The 27,209-nt window shown below is 39.9% G+C and overlaps 1 protein-coding gene across 1 annotated transcript in view; it reads left to right on the top strand.

Annotated features, from left to right (window-relative positions):
- Positions 1–27,209, top strand: part of fer1l6 (fer-1 like family member 6) — a 93,708-nt gene that overhangs the window by 32,686 nt on the left and 33,813 nt on the right. Inside the window, exons 13-23 of the mRNA XM_030726029.1 lie at positions 4,141–4,231; positions 4,424–4,541; positions 4,689–4,920; positions 7,969–8,077; positions 8,243–8,486; positions 10,141–10,261; positions 12,582–12,682; positions 19,791–19,893; positions 20,353–20,472; positions 20,715–20,867; positions 21,058–21,229. Coding sequence (XP_030581889.1) covers positions 4,141–4,231; positions 4,424–4,541; positions 4,689–4,920; positions 7,969–8,077; positions 8,243–8,486; positions 10,141–10,261; positions 12,582–12,682; positions 19,791–19,893; positions 20,353–20,472; positions 20,715–20,867; positions 21,058–21,229 — 1,564 coding nt within the window. The remainder of the gene's footprint in view (positions 1–4,140; positions 4,232–4,423; positions 4,542–4,688; positions 4,921–7,968; positions 8,078–8,242; positions 8,487–10,140; positions 10,262–12,581; positions 12,683–19,790; positions 19,894–20,352; positions 20,473–20,714; positions 20,868–21,057; positions 21,230–27,209) is intronic.

Below are 27,209 nucleotides of genomic sequence, written 5' to 3'. Positions count from 1 at the left end.
ATGTCCCAATAGCCAGTCTTGATAGCCAGGTATCGGTCCGCGAGGGCCTCCGCCCTTGGCCACCACCCGACACACATTGCACCCGACCCCTACGACGCCTCCTGCGGGTGGTGGGCCTACAGGAGGGCGGGCCCATGTAACCTCTTCGGGCTGCGCCCGGCCGAGCTCCACGGGCTGATGCCCAGCCACCAGATGCTCTCCCTCGAGCTCCCTCCCCAGGCCTGGCTCCCGGGTGGGGCCCTGGTAACCCTATCCCGCGCAGGGTAAACTGTTCCCTTGCTGTTACAAACATAGGGGTCTTCTGAACCGCTCTTTGTCTGGGCCCTCACCCAGAACCAGTTTGCCATGGGAGACCCTACCAGGGGGATAAGCCCCCGGGCAACATAGCTCCTTTGATCACTGGGACATACAAACCCCTCCACCATGATAAGGTGGTGATTCATGGAGGAGTATATATATATATATACATATATATATATATATATATATATATATATATATATATATATATATATATATATATATATATAAAACAACAGTTAACATAGAGGTGAATTAAAATTGTTAGTCTTGAAAATTTAAATATATCCGTATTTAACCAGAATATTCTATCAGTTAAAACATGTGTACCTTAAAATCTTTTAAAGTGGTCTTAAAAGCATATAATGAGACCAACTCCTTTGGGTTAAGGTTTGTAATTCATTCCATGAAGATGGAGCAATAAGCTGAAAAAAATTTGTTCCAAGCTCTATCCGGACCTTAGGATGTCTGATGGAAGTATGTTAAAAGAAGGGAACAGACCCAGAACAGCCTTATATATAAGAATGTGCCAGTGATTCAGTCTGTGGGTGGACAAGAACAACTATCCAACTGGGGTATACAACACAGAGTGATATCTCAATGTTTTAAAATTGGTGATAAAACAAAATGCTCCATGGTAGACAGAATTCAGTAACCATTGACAAGATGCATGGATAAGACATCACCATAGACTTGTACTGGCATCAAAGTAGCTGCAACAAGTGCTTTTTTTGTTTTTTGTTTTTTGTTTTTTTGTTTTTTGGGGGGGGGGGGTCTCAGAAGAGAGGCAAGACTTGATTCTAAAATAAAAACCCAACTTTTATTTGAGTCTTCTAACAAGTTGTTGAATATGTAGTTGAGTTGAGTTGAGGTTTTATTGTCATTTCAGATACAAGTACATATTGAAATGAAACAATGTTCCTCCAGGGACCAAGGGTGCTACATAAAACAAAAAGGGCAAGACAGATACAGTCACGGTGCAGATACATGGTGCAATAAATGAAAAAAAAATACACTACAATAAATACAGAAAATGTTCTTATTCTAAAAAGTAATAAAGTAAGACAACATTACAATGGACAATTTTCATTAATATACATTTAGCAGCATAGATTCTAGCAGCAAGGAAACAGAGTAAGTGTAAACTGCAATATTGTGCAAGGTTGCAGTAGTGCAGTCATGGTAGTGCAATAAAATAGCTGTGTGCATTAAGTTGTGTCAAGAGTCCATCAGGTATGGATGTACGTGTGCATGTATGTGTGTGTTATAATTCAAAATGTGTGAGTCTATAATGTATGCATATTTGTGTATCAGAGTCTGTCATGTATGTATCAGAGTCTGTTGGATGTGCTAGCAGTCCATCATGTGTGCATATCAGTCTGTCATATGTGTGTCCATCAGTTCAGGTTGGAATTCAGGAGCCTGATGGCTTGTGCAATGAAGCAGTTTCACAGTCTGACTGTGTTTGTGCAGTGCTATGGTACCTCCTCTCTAATGGTAGGAGAGTAAAAAGTCCATGTGATGGGTGAGATGGGTCATACACAATGCTGAGAGCTTTGTGACTGCAGCGGCTATTAAAAATGTTTGTGAGAAATGGAAGAGAGACCCTGATGATCTTTTCAGCTGTCCTCACTACGTGCTGGTGGGACTTGCGGTCCGATGCAGTTCAATTCCCAAACCAGACAGTGATGCAGCTACTCAGCATGCTCTTGATGGTTCTTCTGTAGAATGTGGTGAGGATGGGACGTGGCAGGTGATCTTTCCTCAGACTTCTGAGAAAGTAGAGACACTGTTGAGCTTTCTTGGCTATGGCACTAGTGTTGCAGGATGAGGTGAACTGTTCAGCATTTTTTTTTCCACTGTGAACCTACTCGGTGCTCATCCAAAAAATGGGTTCAACTCCAGCTCTGTTGTCTTGCTCGCAATCCCTGTCTGTGTATACCTTGTGCCACACAAGGTATACACTACCTTTTGTTTGGACCGTAAAATATGCTCGCAACACGACAGCGTGTTCTCCCACGTTTGTGCCCTTCAGCTTCCATGTCCAGACGAATAACCGCGGTATCTGTGTCCTTCAAATGCGGTATCTGTCCTTTTAAAGTCAGTGACCATCTCTTCAGTTTCATCCACATTAAGAAACAGGTTGTTGACTTTAAACCAGTCTATTAACTGTTGCACCTCCTCTTTGTATGCTGACTCATTGTTTTTGCTGATGAGACCCACCATGGAACTTTACAATGTAATTAGAGCTGTGCATTGCTGTACAGTCATGAATCAGTAGTGTAAACAGCATTGGACTGAGAACGCAGCCCTGTGGAGCTCCAGTGCTCAGTGTGGTGGTGCCGGAGGTGTTCTTGCTGATCTGGACAGACATAGGTCTTCCAGTCAGGAAGTCCAGGATCGACACAGTTGCAGAAGACGTGTTCAAGCCCAACAAGCTCAGGTTTCCAATCAAATGCCGAGGAATGATGGTGTTGAATGCTGAGCTAAAGTCTATGTGTGGTGTGGCTATTGCGTCATCCATTGAGTGATTGAGACGGTATGCAAAATGCAGTAGGTCCATTGTGGGAGACAGACAGGTCTTGATGTGCCTCATGACAAGCTTCTCAAAGCGCTTCATGACATGATGGCGTGAGTGCTACAGGATGATAGTAATTGAGGCATGACAGTGATGACTTCTTTGGAACTGGCACAATGGTGGTTGCCTTGAAGCATGTTGGAATGACTGTGCTGCTTAAAGAGATGTTGAAGATGTCTGTGAGGGCATCTGCCAGTTGGCCTGCAAATTCTTTGAGCAGTCTGCCAGGAGCACTCTGCCAGGAATGTTGGCTAGCCTGGCAGCTTTCCGTGGATTGCCACCACGTAAAGTTTTCTTCATGTCAGCTGTTGTGAGATGAAGCACCTGATCATTGGAGAGTGGGATTTTCTTCATCGTCACTGTGTCGTTCTATGCTTCAAATCGAGCATAGAGGTGCATGCCCTCAACAGTGCATGCACCTCTGAAGTCATTCATGGCTACTGGTTGGGTCATGTGGTGATTGTTCTAGTGGTAGTGACATCATCAATGCACTTGCTGATGTAGTTGATCACTGATGTTGTGTACTTCTCTAGGTTGGTGGAATCACGATATGTTGCAGCCTCCCTAAACACGTCCCAGTCAGCACATTCAAAACAGTCCTAAAGACCAGAGATGGATCCTGCTGGCCATGTTTTCACCTGTTTCCGTTCCTGTTTGCAGTGTCTGACAAGTGATCTGTATGCTGGAATCAGCATTACAGAGATGTCATCCGAGTAGCCAAGTTGGGGGTGGGGCTCTGCCCTCTACGCACCGGCCTTGCCTTGCCTTAGTGAAATGTGGGGAGAACAGACTTGAGATTTCCATGATTTCAATGATTAAAATCTCCAGCAATGATAAACAGTCTATCTGGGTGAATGTTCTGCTGTTCACTGATAGAGCTATACAGTTTACACAATGCATCCTTCGTGTACATGCTGGGTGGAAGATACACTGCGACAATGAGCACACTGGTGAATTCCCATGGTAAATAAAAATGTTATCATCTAAAAATGACAAACTCCAGCATCAGAGAACAGTGTGTTGCAACAAGCACAGAGTTCTTGCATCATTAATTGTTAATGTAAACACAAACACCTCCTCCTCGTGTTTTGCCGAACAGAGCTGCATTCTTATCTCAATACAATGCTAGCCCATCTAGCGGCATGGTGCAAAGGAGAGCACATCATCAATCAAGTTTAATGCTTTGAAAAGTAGTGATTGTTGGGTTATCAGATGTCTAACTAAAGTATTAAAATGTTTAATAATAGTTTCTCTTTTCATAGGTTTGGGATGAGGGAAGTATGAATGATGTTGCCATTGGAACCCATTGCTTTGACCTGAGATGCATCTCCAATGAACAGGATGGTGACAAAGGTACAGAGAAAATAAGTGATGGTTGAGAGCTGAAATACTGTCACAAAACTGAGAATAAAGGAGACATATATGGAAGGATTTAAAGAAGGAAGCATGGAAAACAGGAAACAAAATTCATGATGCAAGAATTACTGAGGAAATTGTTAGTTGCCTCATGGTGATTTTATTTTCTGTTGTGTTGTATTTCTCCAGGGTTTTTACCAACATTTGGTCCTGCTTGGATCAACCTTTATGGTTCTGCCCGAAACTTTTCTTTGGGTGATGATACAGCGGAACTCAATGAGGGCATTGGAGAAGGCGTGTCTTACAGGTTCATATTAAAAGTTCAAATCAATTCAAGTTTCAATTTTATTTATATAGTGCCAAATCACAACAAACAGTCACCTCAAGGCACTTAAAGTGTTGATTTAGACAAAAAATTAATTGTTTCTTGCTGTCCAATTTTTGTTGGTATCAGGGGCCGTGTCTACATGGAGCTGGCAGTGGAGATTCTATCGGGAGGGACAGGTTCAGATTCCAAACTTAGCAATCTAGTCAAGCCTGTAAAAGATGCTAAAGCAGGAAAACCTGGAGGGAAGGATGGGAAGATCCCTGCAGGAGGAGGGGGAGGAGGAGGCACAGGAGTATTGGGTGATGATGACAAAGGAAAAGTTGAAGTAGAGGTCTTATCTGTGGAACCTCCTCTTGTGGTAAGGGAGGGGTTTTTTTTTGCATCCCATATAAGAGAATTTTACTAGTGTTGCATTAATTTCAGAAATGTTTCAAATATATTCTTTAACAAATAATGTTTTGGGAAGACTGCTTAATTTGGTTTTTCTGGTTTCTGAACCTAATTTAGGAATATTCTGAAAGTTTCTCTGCACAGCCTACACCTGGGATCTTGCCTTGTGTGGTAGAGCCCATCCTCAATTGATCTTGTGCTTAGACCTTGTTCCTGTGCTGCCATGATTAGTGCCTCTGTGCCATCTTTCAGTCCACCTTTGTCTACTAGCCACTTCTTCTATCTGCCAGTGGTAAATAGTAAATGGACTAGTTCTTATATAGCACTTTTCTACTCTTGTTGAGCACTCAAAGCACTTTATACAACACATTTGCATTCATCCATTCAAGCACTTTTTTCCCCTATTATAAAAAGTGTTTTCTATCTAACATTCACACACACATTTATACTCCCACAGTTACATCAGAGAGCAACTTGGTGTTTAGTCCCTTGCCCAGGGGATACTTTGGCATGCAGACTGGAGCAGCCAGGAATCGTACCACCAACTTTTCATGGTGGTTCCTCTTCTTTCTCTTGTTCTTTCTCAGGTTTCTGCTGCCTGAGGTACTTACTAAGCACATAATAATTTGTGGCCATCTTCCTGATGTACTCATAGATCTTTGTTGTTTTGTACAGGATAGTGGTTCTGACACGCAGTAGTCCTCAGCCTCCATCCTCCCGCTTAGTGTACAGATTCAGGGTGCTGGATTTGGGGTGAAGCTCTCCGTGCAAAGAGCCTTCTTGTCTTGATCTTCTCTTGATTTCACTGGCTTCTATTTCCTCCTTTGGCCAGCTTAGTATCCCTGCAGGGTATCTGACAACTGGCAGGATGTAGGTGTTGACTGCCCAGATCTTGTTCTTCTCATTCAGCTGACTCCTCAGGACTTGCCTTACTCTTTGCAGGTACTTGGAGGTTGCAGCTTTCCTTGGGGCCTCTTCATGATTCCCATTTGCCTGTGTGCCAAATGACATTCCGATAGATCCTGGTGGTGTGGATCAGTGAATCGATATCTCGTTCACTCCTGGCATACAGCTTGATGTCATCCATGTAAACAACATGGCTCATCTTTGCTCCATTCCGTAGTCTATATCCATAGCCAGTCTTGTTGATGATCTGGCTGAGGGGGTTCAGGCCTTTGCAGAACAGCAGAGGTGACAGAGCATTTCATTTGTAAATTTGATGGTGACTTGTGCAATTGGCTTGAAGTTGGCCTCTGAGTGATGAAGGCTCTTAGGGTCCTGTTGATCTTGTATAGTTTTAGGCATTCCAGGATCAATGTGTGAGGCATCGAGTCATAGGCTTTCTTGTAATCAATCCAGGTTGGTCAGTCTGGTCTTACAGTCTTGAGTGACTGCTCTATCTACCAGGTCCTGGTGTTTTGCTCCCCTGGTATCTCTGCCAATTCCTTTCTTGGCCCCACTGATGTATTGAGCCATATGCCTGTTCATCTTAGCTGCTGTGATGCCTGACAGGACTTTCCATGTTGGCCTGGTTATTAACTGGTAGTTGGATGGGATCCTTGGAGATTAGGACTGTTCAGCCTTCGATCAGCAATTCTGGTTGTGTCTTAGCCATAAACAACTGTTTCATTTGTGCTGCCAGGCACTCATGGAGTGCTTTTAGCTTCTTTTACCAGTAGGTGTGTATCATGTCAGGGCCTGGTGTTATTCATATTTGAGACTCTTTCCTTTATATTTGCCACTGTTATGGTTACTGGATCCTATACAGGGAGGTTGCTGTGGTTTGCTCTTAGATTCACTAAATTCTGAGCATTGGTGTCTTGCATCCTTCTCCCATTGCTCTTCCACTATTGCTCCATCTCCAGCCTTGTTGGGGGTCCTGTTCTCATATTGTTCCCCTGGCAATAAGAGTACACTGTGGATGGTTAAGTTCGGGATTCTTCTGGTTTCTATCTATCTGGTATACCAATGCCAAGGTTGTGTCTTTGCTTGGCTGTATCTGCAGTCTCAGGTATGTACAGCTTGTTGTACTTCTTAGGCACCTCATCATTCTGCAGCTCTGATAGCTGGCTCTAATAGCTGGCTTTTCCATGGAGCGTGCTGCTCCTTGTGGCTTTTCATCTTATAGGCAAGCATCTCAAGGATTACCGTTGCCGTGGTTTCAGTCATGGTTGAAGTAGGGATTGTCTGTCCTTCTGCATTTTCAAGCAGTCATGTATTTAATAATATCCGATGCCCAAATCAGGGAAGGGGACACGTGTGGGCATGTAAACACAAATTCAAATCTTCATACAAACTGGAGAATAGTCTAAACTTAATACACTGATACCAAAAAAATAATAAAAGGATAAATGAAGACAATGTTTACATAGACTATACATCCTAAATCATGCATCAAAAATATAATTATATGGACTGCAAATCAGAGAAGGCCTAAAATGTATATAAGGTAAAAAGATAATCAAAAATAAGTGAAAAAAATATTCTATAGTAAATAGTGAATACAGTTACAATAGAAAAGAGTGATGTAAATAAGAAATATAATATAAGAGATAAAATCTTAGGACAAAAGAATCATAGGACAAGAGAAACACCGGTCCTTACATCGCCACTCCTACATGATGTAGGAGTGGCGATGTAAGGACTGGTCAATTAACAATGGAAGGGTGTTGAATTAGAAAAGAGTACAGTAATCCCTCGCTACTTCGCGGTTCGCTTTTCGCAAATTCACTTTTTCGTGGGTTTTCAATCAATATTAGTGTTTTTGTGGTACTCGTTCTTCACATGTTGTGTACGTGTTGTACAGTAATGTATATATTTGGTGTATATGTGTGTGGGGAGGGTTTATAAAAACGTAAAATAATGTATAACTACTAAAATAATGTATAAGTATTAAAATAAATATAACGTCCCTACTTCGCGGTGGTCCTGGAACATAACACCCACAATAAGTGAGGGATTACTGTATTTGACAATTTACAGATAAATTAATATTTGGGGATATTCCTGTTTCCAGCTCAATGCAGATAACAATGAGAGCTTCCTGCTGTTTGGTGTACTGTTTGAGGCCTCCATGATTGATAGGAAAATTGGAGACAAGCCTATAAGCTTTGAGTTCTCTCTCGGTGAGTTTGTGTTTTCCCACTTGTCTTAAAAAGTTTTGCAAATTGTAGCACCCAACTACTCATTAAGTCATATTGTTCTTCTTTTTTCTATTTTATTATATCGTTCCTACAACTGTGTGGTTGATAGATAATGAAAGCATCCTCTATTTGTCATCCGTCTATCAGGTAACTATGGTAACATCTTGGAGTCTGCTCCTCAGCCCATGATGAGTGCCACCAGTCCTGCAGTCACTCGGAGGAGAAGAGCACTGGATGTCCCAGATACTAGTGATATGTTTGGTTCTTTCCCTCTAAGCACCTCTCCCACCAGTCCTACCTTCCCACTGCTACCCAGAGAAGCTCAAGACACTACCATGAGCTCAAAATCTGCCACGCCTCCAGAAAAACCACTCATCATGGATGGAAACAGGTTGAGACACACTCCAATGATTGTCCTAATTTTCTTAGGACAATCATTGGAGTTGTAAATTGAAACCTTTTTTTTTTTTTTTAATTTGAGTCAAAACATAAATAAATACCCCCCTCCTTTAAGTCAGACTGTGTACAGTGGCAATTATAGCATTGGGTAACACTGGATGTTAATATATGTGTGAGTGCAGAGACAGTCTATAAATATCAGGTAGCTATCAGGTGAATTACATGCAGCAAAATTCCACCCAGCAGCTTAATACACATCAGATGCTAAGAGCATTCTAACTGTCCAACTATTTGGTCTCAGATGAACTATGGCTAATCACAGACTAGTTGGGGAGCACAGCTGAACATAATCACAGCAGATGAGATAGGGAAGTAAAACTAAACACAGAGCACAGAAAGACAGAAAGACTTGAGACATACGGAGGAGCATAACATAAGTGTAAATAATCAAGGCACACAGAGGGAGAAACTGAATTGAAAACCAGAAACTGAAAACATAACTGAATATACTTAAATGGACAAAGGGACAAAAACCCACACCAGGGATCACAAAGGAAAAAAAAAATTTTTTTTCAAAAGTGCCTTAAACTCAAAACACTAGGCCATGACACCAACAGCAAATATGTAGAGTTAAATGGACTAGTTCTTATATAGTGCTTTTTTACTCAGTCTGAGCACTCAAAGCGCTTATACAGCATGTTTACATTTACCCATGCACACCCATTCATACAAGCACTTCCATGATTAACTAAGCTAAGTGCTTCAATTATCTAACATTCACACACATTCACACTCCAACGGTTGTCGGAGAGCAACTTGGGGTTAAGAACTTGAGTGACATCCCATTCTTAATCCATAGGGTTCAATATAATGTTGAGCTCACTATGTGAAACTATAACAGCTTCAACTCTTCTGGGAAAGATTTCCACAAAGTTTAAGAGTGTTTATGGGATTTTTTTGACAAATCTTTCACAAGCGCATTTGTGAGATCAGACACCGATCTTCTGCTGTGACCAGTTGAGGCTGAGGGTAGAGAGAATAATTCCCAATCGCTTCTACTTTGTTATAATACCACTAACAGTTGACTGTGGAATATTTAGCAAGAAAGAAATTTCATGACGGACTTGTTGCACAGGTGGCATGCCATCATGGTACCACACTGGAATTCACTGATCTCCTGAGAGCGACCCATTCTTTCACAAATGTTTGTAGAAGCATTCTGTATCTCTAGGTGCAGGTATTTATACACCTGTAGTCATGAAAGTGAGTGGAGCACATATATGTGGACTGACCCACTGTCAGTGTCATTAAGTAGCCATTAGAGGAACTGCAGTTTTTGGCACTTGGGTGGTACTAGGTTATCTTTGTTTATCAGCCCTCTTAGCCTATGGTTTGTGAATTCCTATTTGTAAGAATATAATTTTTTTTATTTCAAAGCTTATATTATTCTCCAGCTTTTAATTAACTAAATTAGGCAATTGTGCCAATAAAGTTAAATAAGATTTGTTAATAGTTAATAATATTAAATTGCTTCTATTCAAACTCATTTTAGTTATTACCAGTAGTTGCTATATGGTCAGAGACTGTATGCCATTTTTCATTTTGTAACATCTCCTGGTCAAATGTGTATCTGTGTGTCTATTTAGGTACTACATGCACTTACCCCTGGAGATGCGGAAGCCGTGTATTAATGTGCTGAGTTACTGGGAAGATAGGACTTACCGAATGCACAACTCAAACATGTTGGAGAATATAGCCGTTCTTTTTGTATGTACACACGCACACACGTCTTTTTTGCTGTTTTAAAATTATCAGAAAGTTCCAAGGTTCTAAACCTGGTGTGCACTGTTAGATTTTTTTAGGCAGTAAAGGTCCAATGATAGGCAAGAAAGAACTCACAGAGTAACTGCTTTAATTGTATATGAAAAGACAGCAGTATTATGAATGCATGTTTATTTAAGTGGTGCACTGGGTGGGCATTTGCCTTGCAGCCGGAGGGTTGCTAGTTCGAGCCCCTGTCCCTCCACTGCATTGTGTCCTTGGACAAGACACTTAAACCACATTGCCTAATGGTAGCACTGGGCTCTGGCTGCATGACTGCAGATGCTCATCTCTGGATGAGTGATCTGGAATGATTATTTTGTTGTGTGCCTTATGCGCACAATGAGTTGAATCTAACATGAAAAAGTTTGGGCACACCTGATAATTTTCAGGATTTTCCTTTATAAATTCAGTCAAATATATCATATAGCAGATGAACACAGTGATATTTGAGAAGTGAAATGAACTTTATAGGATTTGAAGAAAGTGTACAATAATTATTTTAACAAAATTATGCAGGTGCATAAGTTTGGGCACCCCAATAAAAAAATTGCATCAATATTTAGTAGATCCTCCTTTTGCAGAAATAACAGCCTCTAAAAGCTTCCTATAGCTTCCAATGAGAGTCTGGATTCTGGTTGAAGGCATTTTGGACCATTCTTCTTTCCAAAATATCTCCAGTTCAGTCATGTTTGATGGTTTCTGAGCATGGACAGCCCGCTTTAAATCCCACCACAGATCTTCAATAATATTCAGGTCTGGGACTGAGATGGCCGTTCCAGAACGTTGTACTTGTTCCTCTGCATGAACGCCTCAGTAGATTTTGAGCAGTGTTTAGGGTCGTTGTCTTGTTGAAGTATCCAGCCCTGACACAAATTCAACTTTGTCACTGATTCTTGAACATTGTTCTCAAGAATCTAATGATATTGACTGGAATCCATGCGACCCTCAACTTTAACAAGATTCCCAGTACCTGCACTGCCCACACAGCCCCACAGCATGATGGGACCAAATGTTACTGTGGGTGCCAAGTGTTTGTCTTGGAATGCTGTGTTCTTTTTCCACCATGCATACGCCCAGTGTTATGTCCAAATAACTCAGTTTTAGTTTCATCAGTCCACAGCACCTTATTCCAAAATGAAGCTGTCTGGTCCAAATGTGCTTTGGTTTACCTCAAGTGACTCTGTTTGTGGTGTGTGTGCAGAAAAGGCTTCTTCTGCATTACTCTCCCATACAGCCTCTCCTTGTGCAAAGTGCGCTGAATAGTTGAACGATGCACAGTGACACCATCTGCAGCAAGATGATGTTGTAGGTCTTTGGAGCTGCTCTGTGGGTTGACTATGACTGTTCTCACCATCCTTCTCCTCTGCCTACCTGAGATTTTTCTTGGCCTGCCATTTCGGGCCTTAACTAGAACTGTGCCTGTGGTCTTCCATTTCCTCACTATGTTCCTCACAGTGGAAACTGACAGCTGAAATCTCTGAGAGAGCTTTTTGGACCCTTCCCCTAAACCAGGATGTTGAACAATCTTTGTATTCAGGTCATTTGAGAGTTGTTTTGAGACTCCCATGTTGCCACTCTTCGGAGAAAAAGGAGAAACACCTGTAATGGGCCACCTTGAGCCTTTCTCATAATTGGATTCACCTGTGTATGTAGGTCAAGGGTCAATGGGCTTACAAAACAAATTTTGTGTTCCAATAATTAGTGCTAAAAGTATTCAAATAAGTAAAACGACAAGGGTGCCCAAACTTATGCACCTGCATAATTTTGTTTAAATAATTATTGCACACATTCTGTAAATCCTATAAACTTCATTTCCCTTCTCAAATATCACTGTGTTCATCTGCTATATGATATATTAACTGAATTTGCTGATCCAAACAACCAATGATTTATGAAGGAAAATTATCAGGGGTGCCCAAATATTTGCATGCCCCTTTACTTCTGCGCAGTTTTATGATATTAAAAACACAAAAGATTCTCATTTATTTTTATTCATGTATTTAATCACCAAGTTAGCTGAGTTAAATCCTCAATAATGTGAAAAAAATAATATAACATTATTTTAAACGTGTAACTATACCTTTTCTGTTTTTATAAACAATGCAGGCAGCATAAAGGACATATCATAAAGAAACAGATGTGTGCTAATGACACTGCTAAAACTTTACACTACCTAACAATGACACATAGTAATTGTCACAGTGATACACCTGATACAATTGTCAAAATTAAAAAGTGAGACAAACCTTTTCATGTTTTTCAGGAGGAAGGGGTGGTCATTGCAGGTGAACTCCACAGGAAGGCAGATCCAGCAGCCAAGCCCATGTTGAAAACTGTCCTCCAAGATTTTTGTATAGATGCCAGGTATTCACAACAATTTATGTACTTCATGAGGAAGAAACCCAAGTGACATGTCAATGCTAAAGTTCACATCAGAATTTAATGCTTTTGTTTTTTTGTTTTTTTAAATAGTCTTAAATGTTTCATTTCCTAGTGAAATAACAGCCATACAATCAAGTTAAATATCGAATTAAAAAATGGATGGATGGAAGGATGGAAGGATGGATGGATGGATGGATGGATGGATGGATACTTTATTGATCCCGCAATGGAAATTATTATGTTAGAGCACCAAGAAAATTGTACAATCTACAATAAATTACAAGTGAGAGTGGAAGTGTGTCACAGGCACAGAGCAAAAAAAAATATGTATACAACAGTGATAAAAGAAAATAAATGAAATATATAAATGTAGGTAAAGAAGAGTAATGTAAGACTGACATTGTGCATTAATAATTTATATTAATATATAATATGTACAGTAGGAATCTGAGAACTGAAGAGGGTGTCGAAAACATTAGGAATGATTTCTTGAAGTGTTCTTTATGGCAGTGAGGTTGAATCAGTGTGAGGGAGAAGGAGCTCTGCTGCCTCAGTAGAGTGGAGTGGAGTGGGTGAGATGGGTTGTCAATGATGGAGAGCAGTTTTTTCAGTGACCTTCTGTCCCTCAAACGCCTCCAAATTCTGACCAATGATGGTTCCAGCCTTGCAAATCAGTTTGTTGATCCTGCTGGCATCTCTGGCACTGATGCCCCCCCAAGCAGACAACAGCAAAGTAGATGGCACTTGTTACAGTGGTATGCAGAAGTTTGGGCACCCCTGATAATTTTCACGATTTTCCTTTATAAATCCTTGGTTGTTCAAATCAGCAATTTCAGTTTAATATGTCATAAATCAGAAGAACACAGTGATAGTAGAGAAGTGAAATGAATTTTATAGGATTTACAAAAAGTGTGCAATAATTATTTAAACAAAATTAGTCAGGTGCATAAGTTTGGGCACCCCAACTCAGAAACCATCAAACCTGACTGAACTGGAGATGTTTTGGAAAGAAGAATGGTCCAAAATACCTTCAACTAGAATCCAGACTCTCATTGGAAGCTATAGGAAGCTTTTAGAGGCTGTTATTTCTGCAAAAGGAGGATTTACTAAATTTTGATTTTTCTGTTGGGGTTCCCAAACTTATGCACCTACATAATTTTGTTTAAATAATTATTGCACACTTTCTGTAAATCCTATAAACTTCATTTCACTTCTCAAATATCACTGTGTTCATCTGCTATATGATAAATTTGACTGAAATTGCTGGTCTGAACAAGCAATGATTTATAAAGGAAAATCCTGATAATTATCAGGGGTGCCCAAACATTTGCATACCACTGTATGTGTGGCTAGAAGATGAATGAAAGTCGGTAGAAATAATAATAAGAATAAATGTGTGTGAATGAGAGGGAGATGGGTGTAACAGTGAAGGAGTACAGGTAGTGAAGGTGGATTAATTTAAATATCAACCATCCAAAGCAATGGACACTGCATACGAGAGGTGCAGAAGGAAGTGCAAGCAAGGTGGAGTGGGTGGAAACAAGGGTCAGGGCGATTTGTGACAGAAGGATTGCTGCATATACAGGTGCTGGTCATAAAATTAGAATATCATGAAAAAGTTGATTTATTTCAGTAATTCCATTCAAAAAGTGAAACTTGTATATTATATTCATTCATTACACACAGACTGATATATTTCAAATGTTTATTTCTTTTAATTTTATGATTATAACTGACAACTAATGAAAACCCCAAATTCAGTATCTCAGAAAATTAGAATATTGTGAAAAGGTTCAATATTGAAGACACCTGGTGCCGCACTCTAATCGGCTAATGAACTCCAAACACCTGCAAAGGCCTTTAAATGGTCTCTCAGTCTAGTTCTGTAGGCTACACAATCATGGGGAAGACTGCTGACTTGACAGTTTTCCAAAAGACAACCATTGACAACTCGCACAAGGAGGGCAAGACACAAAAGGTCATTGCTAAAGAGGCTGCTGTTCACAGAGCTCTGTGTCCAAGCACATTAATAGAGAGGTGAAGGGAAGGAAAAGATGTGGTAGAAAAAGGCGTACAAGCAACAGTGATAACTGCACCCTGGAGAGGATTGTGGAACAAAACCCATTCAAAAATGTGGGGAGATTCACAAAGAGTGGACTGCAGCTGGAGTCAGAGCTTCAAGAACCACCACACACAGACGTATGCAGACATGTTTCAGCTGTCGCAGTCCTCGTGTCGAGCCGCTCTTGAACCAGAGACGGCGTCAGAAGCGTCTCGCCTGGGCTAAAGACAAAAAGGACTGGACTGCTGCTGAGTGCTCCAAAGTTATGTTCTCTGATCAAAGTCAATGTTGCATTTCCTTTGGAAATCAAGGTCCCAGAGTCTGGAGGAAGAGAGGAGAGGCACAGAGTCCACGCTGGCTGAGGTCCAGTGTAAAGTTTCCACAGTGATGGTTTGGGGTGCCGTGTCATCTGCTGCTGTTGGTCCACTGTGTTTGCTGAGGTCCACGCAGCCGTCTACCAGGAGGTTTTAGAGCACTTCATGCTTCCTGCTGCTGACCAACTTTATGGAGATGCAGATTTAATTTTCCAAAAGGACTTGGCACCTGCACACAGTGCCAAAGCTACCAGTACCTGCTTTAAGGACCATGGTATCCCTGCTCTTAATTGGCCAGCAAACTCGCCTGACCTTAACCCCATAGAAAATCTATGGGCTATTGTGAAGAGGAAGATGTGATACACCAGACCCAACAATTCAGAAGAGCTGAAGGCCACTATCAGAGCAACCTGGGCTCTCATAACACCTGAGCAGTGCCACAGACTGATTGACTCCATGCCACGCTGCATTACTGCAGTAATCCAGGCAAAAGGAGCCCCAACTAAGTACTGAGTGCTGTACATGCTTATACTTTTCATGTTCATACTTTTCAGTTAGCCAACATTTCTAAAAATCCTTTTTTTTATATTGTTCTAAGTAATATTCTAATTTTCTGAGATACTGAATTTGGGGTTTTTATTAGTTGTCAGTTATTATCATCAAAATTAAAAGAAATGAACATTTGAAATATATCAGTCTGTGTGTAATGAATGAATATAATATACAAGTTTCACTTTTTGAATGAAATTACTGAAATAAATCAACTTTTTCATGATATTCTAATTTTATGACGAGCACCTGTGTATACATTTATATGTTTTACTTATTTATAGTTAATGTCTGTCCACTAATCAGAGAATAATGGTTAACCCAATGTTAACCATGACTAATTTTAATTTGTTTCATTTCAATTTTATCTGTAAAGCACGAGTTCACAACAACAGGTGTTTTATTTTGCAAGGTATTGCAAAAACAATTGGTTACGAGCAAGAATTTGGCAAAAAGTCAGAATGAAGTACTCCCTTTTAACAGGAAGGGATCTCTAACAGAACTAGGCTCAGGGAGGAGCAGTCAGCCTGACCAGTTTGGAGGTGAGGGGAATAATATAGAAAGTGACAAAGGACAAAATGTAGGCTATGGGAGAAGAAAACAAAAGTTAATGCAGGTTCTATCTGCATTCTGACCAGTTTTGAGATATTAAATAATAGAACCTCATAATACCTTTTTGTTTTGTGAATAAAATGGCCAAAGTTGTATATAATTAAAAAAAATCTTTTACATATTGTTGATTTAGCGGTCAAAGAATAAGAATATGACAATAAGTCAGTTTTGTCAAAAATGTCAGATAGAACCTTATAATTCTAAAGCGACAATTGGGTGAGAACCGGAGTACACCCTGACAGGTCGCCAGCCTGTCACAGGGCTGACAGAGAGACAGATAACCATTTGCATCTACGACCAATTTAGAATAACCAATAAAACTAACACCACTAACTGTATGTCTTTGGACTGTGGCAGAAAACCAGAGTACCCAGAGAGAACCCATTCTACATTATTGCATTCACTTTGTACAATGTACATAGTGGATGGCAGCAGAACAGCCCCAGAGCCCGATCATATCACCATCATGCTTGACAATTGGAGAAGGCCTCATTTTACTCCTCCAAACATATCAATGACTGTTATCAAATCTATTTTATGCTGGCATCATCATCACTATTTTTTTTAAACCTTCATTTTACCAGGTAAAATGTTTGAGAACCAGTTGTCATTTACAAACATGACCTATGAGAAGTTAATAGGCCTTGGTACCTACAATAGAACACGTCCGCCAGACCATATTTTTTACATTTTTACATGCTGTAGTGCCATTTTTTTGGACTATTTCAACTTTCTATATATCAATAGAATCCTTACATCCCAAATTTTAATAATATGTATGAAATAAATCCATAACAACTACAGAAATTAGCTAAAAAGTGCACTAATCCACAAAAAAATAAAAATAATTTTTTATTTTTACATATTTTTCTAGATAAATAAAATCCATAGCTGTATCCCTCAAAATTGTAAATAAGAAAAAGATGCACAGAGGTCTTTCAAACTACAGAAAATTTATTTGGAGTGCATCCATAACTTCATTTTGGAGATACACTAATTTTTATAAACTGTAGCAAAAACGAAAAATGCAATATTATGAACAATTTGCAAAAAGACAGCATGTATATCAAAATAAACTATTTACAAAACTGCAATCAAATTTTAACTGTCCCAGGAATTCATAAAAAGAAAGGCATTGTTAAAACTTTCCATTTCATTAGCACCAGTGGAGCTGTGAGAGATTATTGAGATTATTGAGAAACGCTCATTTTTAGTGTCGCAGAAATTTGCATAAAAATTGTATTGGCACAATTTTCAAAAAATACAGCATTTACCTCAGAGCAAATTATTTACAATAGTACAATCAAGATCCAAGTGTCCCAAGAACTGAAATACAGAGAGGCATAGTAAAATGTCACTTCTCAGTACCACCACTGTCACAGCTCCACTGGTGTCACTTCTCAGTACCACAGTGGAGCTGTGAGGTCTTGTGAAAGTTCCTGTCCACAATGACACACAGAGGTACTTTACATGCCTCACACATGAAGGGAGTGCACTTTCCACACAGCCTGCACTTCCTGCACCCCTGTGTGGCCTTTTTCTGGTCAGATGCCCCTTCAAAAACGGCAACAGGAAAATGGTGATAGCTCTCCAGGACTGGTTGTGAGGGGACCCCACAGAGCTCAGCTGTCACCAGTTCCTGGAAGGCCTGGTGTGTCATTGGTTGCTGCTTCAGTCTGCTACACAGCTGCTTGCTGAGCAAATAGCTGTTTGTTACAGCAATGTCAATAAAATGATGCAGCACTGTGATGTACCATTTCCTGCTCTTTCTCCATGAGGAATAGGAGCCAATTAGCTGGTCTGAAAGGTCAACCCCACCCATGAAGTGGTTGTAGTCCTTTACAGCTGTTGGCACCTGCACCTCAATTGCTCTGTGTTTTCCACCAAAGGTCCCCTGAAAAGGCAGTGTGCAGGGTGGAGCACACACTCGCCTCCCTCGTTTAGCATGAGAGTAATAGCAATGGTGCGTATTTGGCGCGAAATTCTTACAGTTGTATATTTTTCTTACTTTTCTCTATCTAAAAAAAAACCCCCAATATAATATGTGCGGCAGTGTGTAGTGTGTTTGTGGCAAGTTTGTAATGTGTGCGATCTGTGTCTGTGTTTTCTGCAAGCGAGAATCCAACTATGAGCGACAGCGAGTGCGCGACTACAGGTAAACAGATTTTCCCGGGAGATGACGTCACTTCCTGTTGTTATGTTCAATGGCGCGCCAAAAAATCCGGGAAAGTTGATGTTGACATCGTGATGGTATGCATTTCAATGTAGGAAGCCCCGTGAACAGCTAATTGCATCAAAAAAAGCAGCCGCGTCTGGCTGCTTTTTTGCAGCCAGTTTTTATTGTTTTGCGCTTTTTACAAGATTTCTACAAATCTGTTAGAGAAAAGATGCAGCACCCTGGGACACACTGAATGCACAAAATGTAAGTGTAATTCCTCTGGTTTTAGATGCAAAAAAGTGTTGCTGTCTCTTTTATTTGGTTGCAGTTCTACCGAGGATACAGAATGCATATGCAAATGGGAGCGCGGGCGCTCCCGTCGGTATTATTAATAGGCATTGTAGAACCTTCAGCACCACTTGTGCTGACTTAAGTGAATGTATGTATATATTTCAGTATGTATAATTTTGACCGTGTGTGGATTAGAGAAAAATCCAAAATAAATTCAAACTTGTGCTCCCAAAGTTTTTTTAAATTCTTGTTTCAAAGTCTTGTTTTTCTAAAGTCATTGAGATGTATGCTATACAATCATTTCACCCTGGAAAAAGAACGCTTTAAAAACTCATTAACAGCCCCAAATTATAATGATATTCATGCTCATGATGAGATGAGGAGTGAAAAGAGGGGCTAGAAAAGAAATGCATGGTGATCATTTTAGACCATGATATGGCCTTTCATTATGGGAAGTCCCCCAGAAACCTGAGCTTATAGCAGCATAACTTATGTATGTTTCAGGCTCACCTGATCCAGCGCAAGGTCAAAAAGAAAAGTTGAATCCTAAGGTGAAAAGTAGAGAGGGTGCCTGTCCAATGAACCCAATGTAGGAGCTGCTTCCACAAGAGAGGAGCATGGTAGCTGTAGCTTTTGCCTCTCATGCTGCTTTTGGAAACTTTAGGATTGCATTAGTTGCAACCTAGAAGTAACAAATGCATGAACTAGTTTTTCATCATCAATTTTAACAATATTGCACAGATGAAAAACAGCTGTCCAACATATTTATCTGTCTGTTGTACACCATGACCAGGTTTTTGACTTTCTTTAAAATCAGCAAAGTTTATCAGCTTACTGAACATAATACAAAAATCAAAATGCTGAGTTTTTATGGTCTGGTTGTGTTTTCCCTTACATATATTTTTCCACCTGTCAACAAGGGTTTTCTTTAGTTTTTATGTTTGTTTGTTTTGTTTATTGCTTAAACCTTAGTAATTGTTAAAATTTTCCCAAAGAAGGCTTTTGCAGTGGTCTTTTTCAAACTCAAGAAGGTTGAAAAACATCAGTTTCAAAAATGTGCATCTAATTCTAACTGTGCTAAATATGTTTTTGGTTGTTTGTCAGGAGGTTCATTGCAGCAGCAGAGGCCAAGTTGAAGGCTGAGCTAAAGTCAAGTTACCTAACACAGCTGGACAGGAAACGCCTCACTATGTGTAAACAGGAGCTGGTAGGAAACACATTCCGATATTACTTAAATTTGAGCAGTTCTGTATAGTCTATGGCCTGACTGTCTTAATAACCCATTCTCTGAACCTATTTTGGCCAAAACTTTTTTGAACTAATTTACCTATAAGTAAATTCACATCTTGTCCATTTTTTTAATGTTTACAATACATTAGAAAATGCTTTGGAGTCTACAACTTTTTAGTAAACAGTTTTGGTTATAGGCATTTGTTGACAAAAATATCCCATATGTATTTATTTACATCTCCTGGGCAGTTGAAGCCAGATTTCCAGTTCAGTAATTCAAATGCATAATATGGTAAATGGACTGCTTCTTATATAGCACTTTTCTACACTCAATGAGCACTCAAAGCGCGTATACAACACTTACAGCATGGAGTCTAAAGAAGCACATAGTATTTATACAACATAACATACAACAATAGGTGTATGTGTATTACAGGAGACTATGATAGGAGAGGCCCAGTCTCTGGGAGAGAGGAAGGGAAAAGATGGTGGTGTGAAAGAAATGCTTCAGGATGCAACAAAACTCACACATAAACTTCGCTTTCTTGTGGAGGAGGTTTGTAGTTTATTTGTTGTCATACGACATCGTTGGATTGTTTCAGTTTTCGCACTAATATTGTAGTCTTTACCTTTTAATATAACGCAACTTTAGATGACTGCTGTGAACTAGAACTATATTAATAAAGTGAATTGTAACATTGAAGTAAAAAGTGTAATGCAGGCACAGAAAAAGTGTTTTTTTTTTTTTGCTTATAAATGACAACTTTTCTCATTCACATCCATCCTCACACTCTCCAGCCCCAGCACACAGTACCAGACGTGTTTGTGTGGTTGCTCAGCAACAACAAGCGTGTTGCATATGCCCGGGTTCGAACCAGAGACCTGTTGTACTCCAGCAGCCAGGAGGCCCGTGGAATTAACTGTGGCAAGGTTATAACCCTGTTTCTGAAGGTAAACACACATACACAGAACTTAACATGTCTTACCCAATGTACCAAGGCTGGCAGAAAAAAAATGGCAGTGAGACCTGGAGGGGCGTAATTTTCATACTGGGTCATTTGTCTAGGCACAGGGTTAAGGTTACAAAGGTGCATGCTTTAACTCCAAACCTCCATGTATGTGTGTGTGTGTGTGTACATAGCCTCCAGGGAAGCGTGTTGTAGGTTTATCACTCCAAGCAAAGCTGGATGTCTATCTTTGGTTTGGAGCTTGCAGGGACTCTAGCCATATGCTGGACAACCTGCCTGCAGGATTCATTCCAGCTACAGGGGGGGCTGATGCCAATAGCCCTCCAACATACCTGCACTGCAAAGGTAAGTCTTACGCATGTCTCTTCAGCTTCTCTCCTCCTGACATACCCCAAAACCCCATCCCCATAGAGACAGTGTCTGCTCCCAGACCAAAAATCAAACTAAAAACCAGCAAAAAAACAATTCAAGCATAAAAACTGAAAAAAGAAAACTCAATATAGCGTCCTCAATTGCATCAAAGAGTCAAACAATTAAATATGGATTATTAAACATTAGGTTTGTCTCTTCAAGTCCCTGTTATTAAATGATTTAATAATTGATACTGATTTATTCTGCCTTACAGAAACCTGGTTACAGCAAGATGAACAAGTTATTTTAAATGACTCAACGCCCCCGACTCACACTAGCTGTCAGAATGCTCGAAACACAGGTCAAGGAGGAGGAGTAGGAGCAATCCAGCTTATTAATAATAATATAATAATAATATTATTATTATTCTTAATCATATACCCAAACAGAGTTATAATTAAATTGAATCTCTGACTCTTCGCCTTCTCCACCCTAATTGGAAAATTCAAGAACCTGTTGCTATTATTTATCATTCACCTGGTCCTTAATTAAGAGTTTCTGTCTGATTTCTCAGATTTTTTGTCTGATTTACTGCTCAGTTCAGATAAAAGCACCAACACAGCATCAGCAACACACTGTCAACATGTTAGCAGCCAACACTGATATCTCTGGATAAGAACTGGATAAGTATCAGGCTGTTTTTCAAACGATTCACATAGAACATTAACTCATTAATTGCTTTTTGGAAGTGGTGGACATTATTGCTGCTTTAATTATCCTCAGTGCTTCTGGGTAAGAAGGCTAAACTGCAGCTGTAACAGTGATTTGGTGCTCTGCATGCTTAAATGAAAACACTTTTATTTATTTATTTTTTTAAATGAAAAGACTTTGGCTCCTGCAGTTCCTCCTGATTAAGAGGATTTTTACAGCAAATCTACCCATCGAGCTGTGAATGAATCTACTGTGGAGTCTTGGCACAGTTTATCATTGTCTCAGGATTTCCAGAGCATGCTGTCAGGCTGGACATGTAGCCTGCTACCTGGATCTGGAGCTGGAGTGCAGCAGAGACTATATTTGGTAGTTCTGATCTTTGGGCTCTGAGGGAAAGTGTTATCTTTCTGGTCACTTTATTGACTCAACCTACTGGCTCATCTGGATGCTCTGAAATAGATCACCTTTTTCATGCCATTTATCCAGTGTGTTGCTTCACTGGCTTGGCTTCGTCTTTACATGTGATGTAACACCTCAGACTGGCCAACCAGGATGTTAGCAAAGTCTGAACTGAATTTCCTGATTACTATCCAGGATTCTGGTGACTCTTCCTGCTGCTATAGCATTTTTAAATTGTCAGTATGTCTTCCTTCTTCAGACTTCAGTCATCCAATCTAATAAACAATACCAATTTTGGTATTGGTATTGGTAGAGAAGATTTGGCAAGTTTTTCTTGGGCACAACCCACATACCTTTCTTTTTGTGCTAAGTGTACAAAACAAAACAAAAAATGCCACTTGCCCTGCGGGCAGATTTTTTCCCCCAAACTCAGATCCTCAACCAGAGGCCTGGGAGCTTGAGGGTCTTGTGTAGTATCTTAGGTGTTCCTAGGACTGTGCTCTTCTTGACAGAGATCTTGGATATTATTCCCGGAATCTGCTGGAGTCACTCTCCCAGTTTGGGTGTCACTGCCCTGAGTGTTCTGCAGGGAGCACTGTTACCTTCACCTTCCACATCCTCTCTAGCTCTTCTCACAGCCCTTGGTATTTCTCAAGCTTCTTGTGTTCTTTCTTCCTGGTATTACTATCCCATCCATCACTACTGTGTCTGTTTGGTTAGCCATCATCAGTTTGCCTGTCTGTATCTGAAGGTCCCACAAATTTTAGCCTAGTCATTTTCAACCACCTATTGGGGCATATCCCATTTTGACCTGGGGATTTCCAGGCCATACTCAGCACAGATGTTCCTCTATACTATGCCAGTCACTTGCGGCTTTCTATGTTTGCCCTGCCTGCTAAGCATCTTGCACCCTGCTGTCATGTGCCAGATTGTCTCAGGTCCCTCTCTGCACAGCCTGCACCTGGGGTCTTGCCTGATTTGGTAGACACCAGACTCCATCAATCTTGTGCTTAGGGCTTGGTCATGTGAAGCCATGATTAGTGCCTTTGTGCTTTCTTTCAGTCCAGCTTTGTCCAGCAGTCTCAGGGTGCTGGATTTGGGGTGAAACCCTCCATGCATGGTAAGAAGCTTTCTTCTCTTGATGTCAGTGGCTTCTGTCTTCTCCTTTGGCCAGCTTATTATCCCAGCAGGGTATCTGATGACTGGCAGGGGATAGGGCTGATTCACTGGAGCTTGTTCTTCCCATTCAGCTGGCTTCTCAGGACTTACTTTCCTTGCTCTCTGCAGGTACTTGACTGTTGCTGACTACACTTCTTCAGCCCAAATCACTTTCCAATGTCACTGTCGTAGATCCTAGTGGTTTGGATCAGTGAATCAATGTCCCATTAACTCCTGACATACCTGTCCTTGTAAAGGACATTCAATTCAGTTCAATTTTATTTTTATAGCACCAAATCACAACAAATATTTGTCTCAAGGTGCTTTATATTGTAAATTAATAACCAAACAACCCCCTATGAGCAAGCACTTGGAGATAGTGGGGAGAAAAACTCCTTTTTAACAGGAAGAAACCTCCAGCAGAACCAGGCTCAGGGAGGGGCAGTCATCTGCTGTGGTTGGGGCTGAGGGGAGGGAGACAGGACAAAAGGCATGCTGTGAAAGAAAGACTGAGATTCATAATAACTCATAATTAAATGTGGAGTGGTGTATAAACACAAAGAGTGAAAAGAAGTGAATGAAAAAGAAACACTCAATGCATCATGGGAACCCACCCACCAGCCTAGGCCTATTGCAGCATAACTAAGGGGTGTCACGCTTCGCTGGCACACAGCAGGCAGTGCAGACGACACTGCCCATACAGAGACGACAAGGACGCGACAAAGACCAAAGCAAACCCAGGGGCTTAAATACATACAGAAGGTAATGGTGGGTAACAAGAAACAGCTGGGGAACACAGGGCACAGGTGAACAGAATCTACCTAATAAACAAGGGAAGCAAAACTAGACAGGACACACAGGGAGTACTAAACTATCAAACTAAAACAGGAAGTAAACAAAGACACAAATGCAGCCTAAGCACAAACCCATAACCAACTGAAGACCCACATGAGAGAAACCAAATAAACATAATCAGAGATAACAAAACATAACCAAAAGAACACAAAGCACTGGGCCACCGGCCCAGGATCATGACAAGGGGTAGTTCAGGGTCACCTGACCAGCCCCAACTGTAAGTTTTATGAAAACGGAAAGTTTTGAGCCTAATCTTAAAAATAGAAAGGGTTTCTGTCTCCCGAATCCAAGCTGAAAGCTGAAGGCTCTGCCTCCCATTCTACTCTTAAGTATCCGAGGAACCACAAGTAAGCCAGCAGTCTGAGAGCGAAGTGCTCTGTTGGAGTGATTATGGGACTATGAGGTCTTTGAGATAAGATGGTGCCTGATTATTCAAGACCTTGTAGGTGAGGAGAAGGATTTTAAATTCTATTCTAGATTTAACAGGGAGCCAATGAAGAGAAGCCAATATGGGAGAAATCTGCTCTCTCTTTCTAGTCCCTGTCAGTACTCTAGCTGCAGCATTTTGGATCAGCTGAAGGCTTTTCAGGGAGCTTTTAGAACAGCCTGATAATAATGAATTACAATAGTTCAGCCTAGAAGTAATAAATGCATGAGTTAGCTTTTCAGTATTATGTTGAAACAGGATTTTTCTAATTTTAGAAACATTGTAAAAATGCTAGAAATCAGACCTACACATTTTTGTGTAGTATGTGCACTAAGGGACATTCCCTGGTCAAAAATGAAGATTTCTCACAGTGTTAGTGGAGGCCAAGGGTAATACCATCCAGGGTAAATATCTGGTTAGACAGCATGGTTCTAAGATTTGTGGGACCAAGCACAAGAACTTTAGTTTTATTTCAATCAGGGCTGCAACTAAAAATTATTTTGGTAGTCAAATAATCAACAAATTATTGATTAGTTAATTAGTACGATTATTTCAGTCTTAACTCACCTGTTCAACCCTGCCCACCTGTTAACATCACAATTAAAATAATGGCCCATAAAAATATGAGTTTGAAACTAATCAACTGTATTTTAACATTAATGTGACCATCACAATAAATATAAAATAAACAATGCATATTAAAGTGAATGCAATTTTTATTTTTAAATGAAAATATAATGTGCAAATGAATATAAATTGCCTCTGTACAAATAAGGCTTCAAATTAAGCTAAAAATATTTTTTTCCATTAAAAACAGCTGAAAAGTTTACAGATAACTGCTGCCAGCAGCTCTATTTGTCATCTCATTCCTCCGTGGAACATTACCTGTCAATCACTGTCACTGTAAGCAACATTAAATAACTCCACATTAACATGGAGCAGTGAAAGCAAAGTACAAAGCATAAAGGTGGCACTGAAAAGATGAGAGAGAGAAAAAGAAAGCCCTGCTGGAGAGTGCATCAACAAATGTAAAAATTTCTGACCTGCTTGGTGGGCCTTCCCACCAGACATGAAAGGTCAGATGGGGTTAGCATATATTATTTTTCTAACTTGAAAATATTTTTTCTGATATGGCATGTTTTTTACATAGCCCTTTACACATTAGCAATACTAATTTCTCGGATAGACGGCGGCCAAGGTTGACCCCGCTGAGCCAATAGAAAGCCAGAGGGACCAAAGCTTAGATTTTGATATGTGGAAAGGAGAAGAGCTGCCTGAAGAGCACTTACAAGAACAAAGGCAAAGCACTATGGTTAGAATAACAATAATCTTTACTCAGTAAGTCATGTACTAAAACCAAATAGTCAAATTAGCATATTGTTGAAAAGAAAACTATTATATTGAAGAGAAGAAAAACCTCCCTACAAATGCATACAGTACAGCATCATAGGGCTTGCATACAAGTTTGTTCTCACCCTGTCTGTAACACAGGTAGCTTGTGAAAGAAGCTTTTCCACGCTAGAATTCATCAAAACAGGCTTAAGGCCTCTCTTTCACAACAGTACCTTGAGGCTTTCATGCTCATGGCTATTTAGCCATATGTACTAAAGATGCTGGAGAGTGATAAGATAATAAATGGTGTAGCAGAAAAGAATCAATTGCTGCAGAGGTTACTCATAGAATAAATAATGTAGGCGTACAAAAGCACAAGCTTTCCAGTTTTTCTTCCACTCTTTTTTCTCAGTTTCAAGTTGTTAAGTTTAAAGGTTACTTTGTTGATGGCAAAAAATCTGCGGTTTTGTATATATATATATATATATATATATATATATATATATATATATATATATATATATATATATATATATATATATCCTTCATTGTCTCCTCAATATACTAGTAGCACTGAAGACCACAAATATACAAGGCTATTTTCAAAATATTTGGGTGAGTACTCTCTATCTTGTAATGAAGGGCTACAGGACAGAGCTAAAACTTTGGTGTGACTATCACAGCTTTGAGCCATCCACCAACACCAGTTATGTTATTGTTCTGACAACAAATTTTACATTCTTAGAGGAAACTATCTCAATCATATAAGGTGCCAAATAAATATGATTTTTGTGATTTTTAAATTCAGCTGACAAAAGGCATGTTTTATTTACATTGCCTGTTACAAACTTTAGTAAATTATGTAAGTGCAATTAATTTAAATACTCTCTTTTCCTAAATGTTGCCTTCTAAAAGGGAAACACCTACAGATACATATGGAATTAATCTAACTGCAAAAATTGTTGTGTCCACACCATTTAGTGTCAGAATTGACACTGCATTTCTAATAAATCCCTACAGTAGATTTTTAGCAATAAAAGAGGTTTTTGTTGACAATTGGCCCTTAAAGTTGTAAATTTCCACCTGTGTTTC

This window comes from Archocentrus centrarchus, unplaced genomic scaffold (assembly GCF_007364275.1).
Source record: "Archocentrus centrarchus isolate MPI-CPG fArcCen1 unplaced genomic scaffold, fArcCen1 scaffold_95_ctg1, whole genome shotgun sequence".
In the NCBI taxonomy this organism is placed as follows: domain Eukaryota; kingdom Metazoa; phylum Chordata; class Actinopteri; order Cichliformes; family Cichlidae; genus Archocentrus; species Archocentrus centrarchus.
Note: the sequence above shows the minus strand (reverse complement) of the source record. Positions and strands in the feature narration are given on the sequence as shown.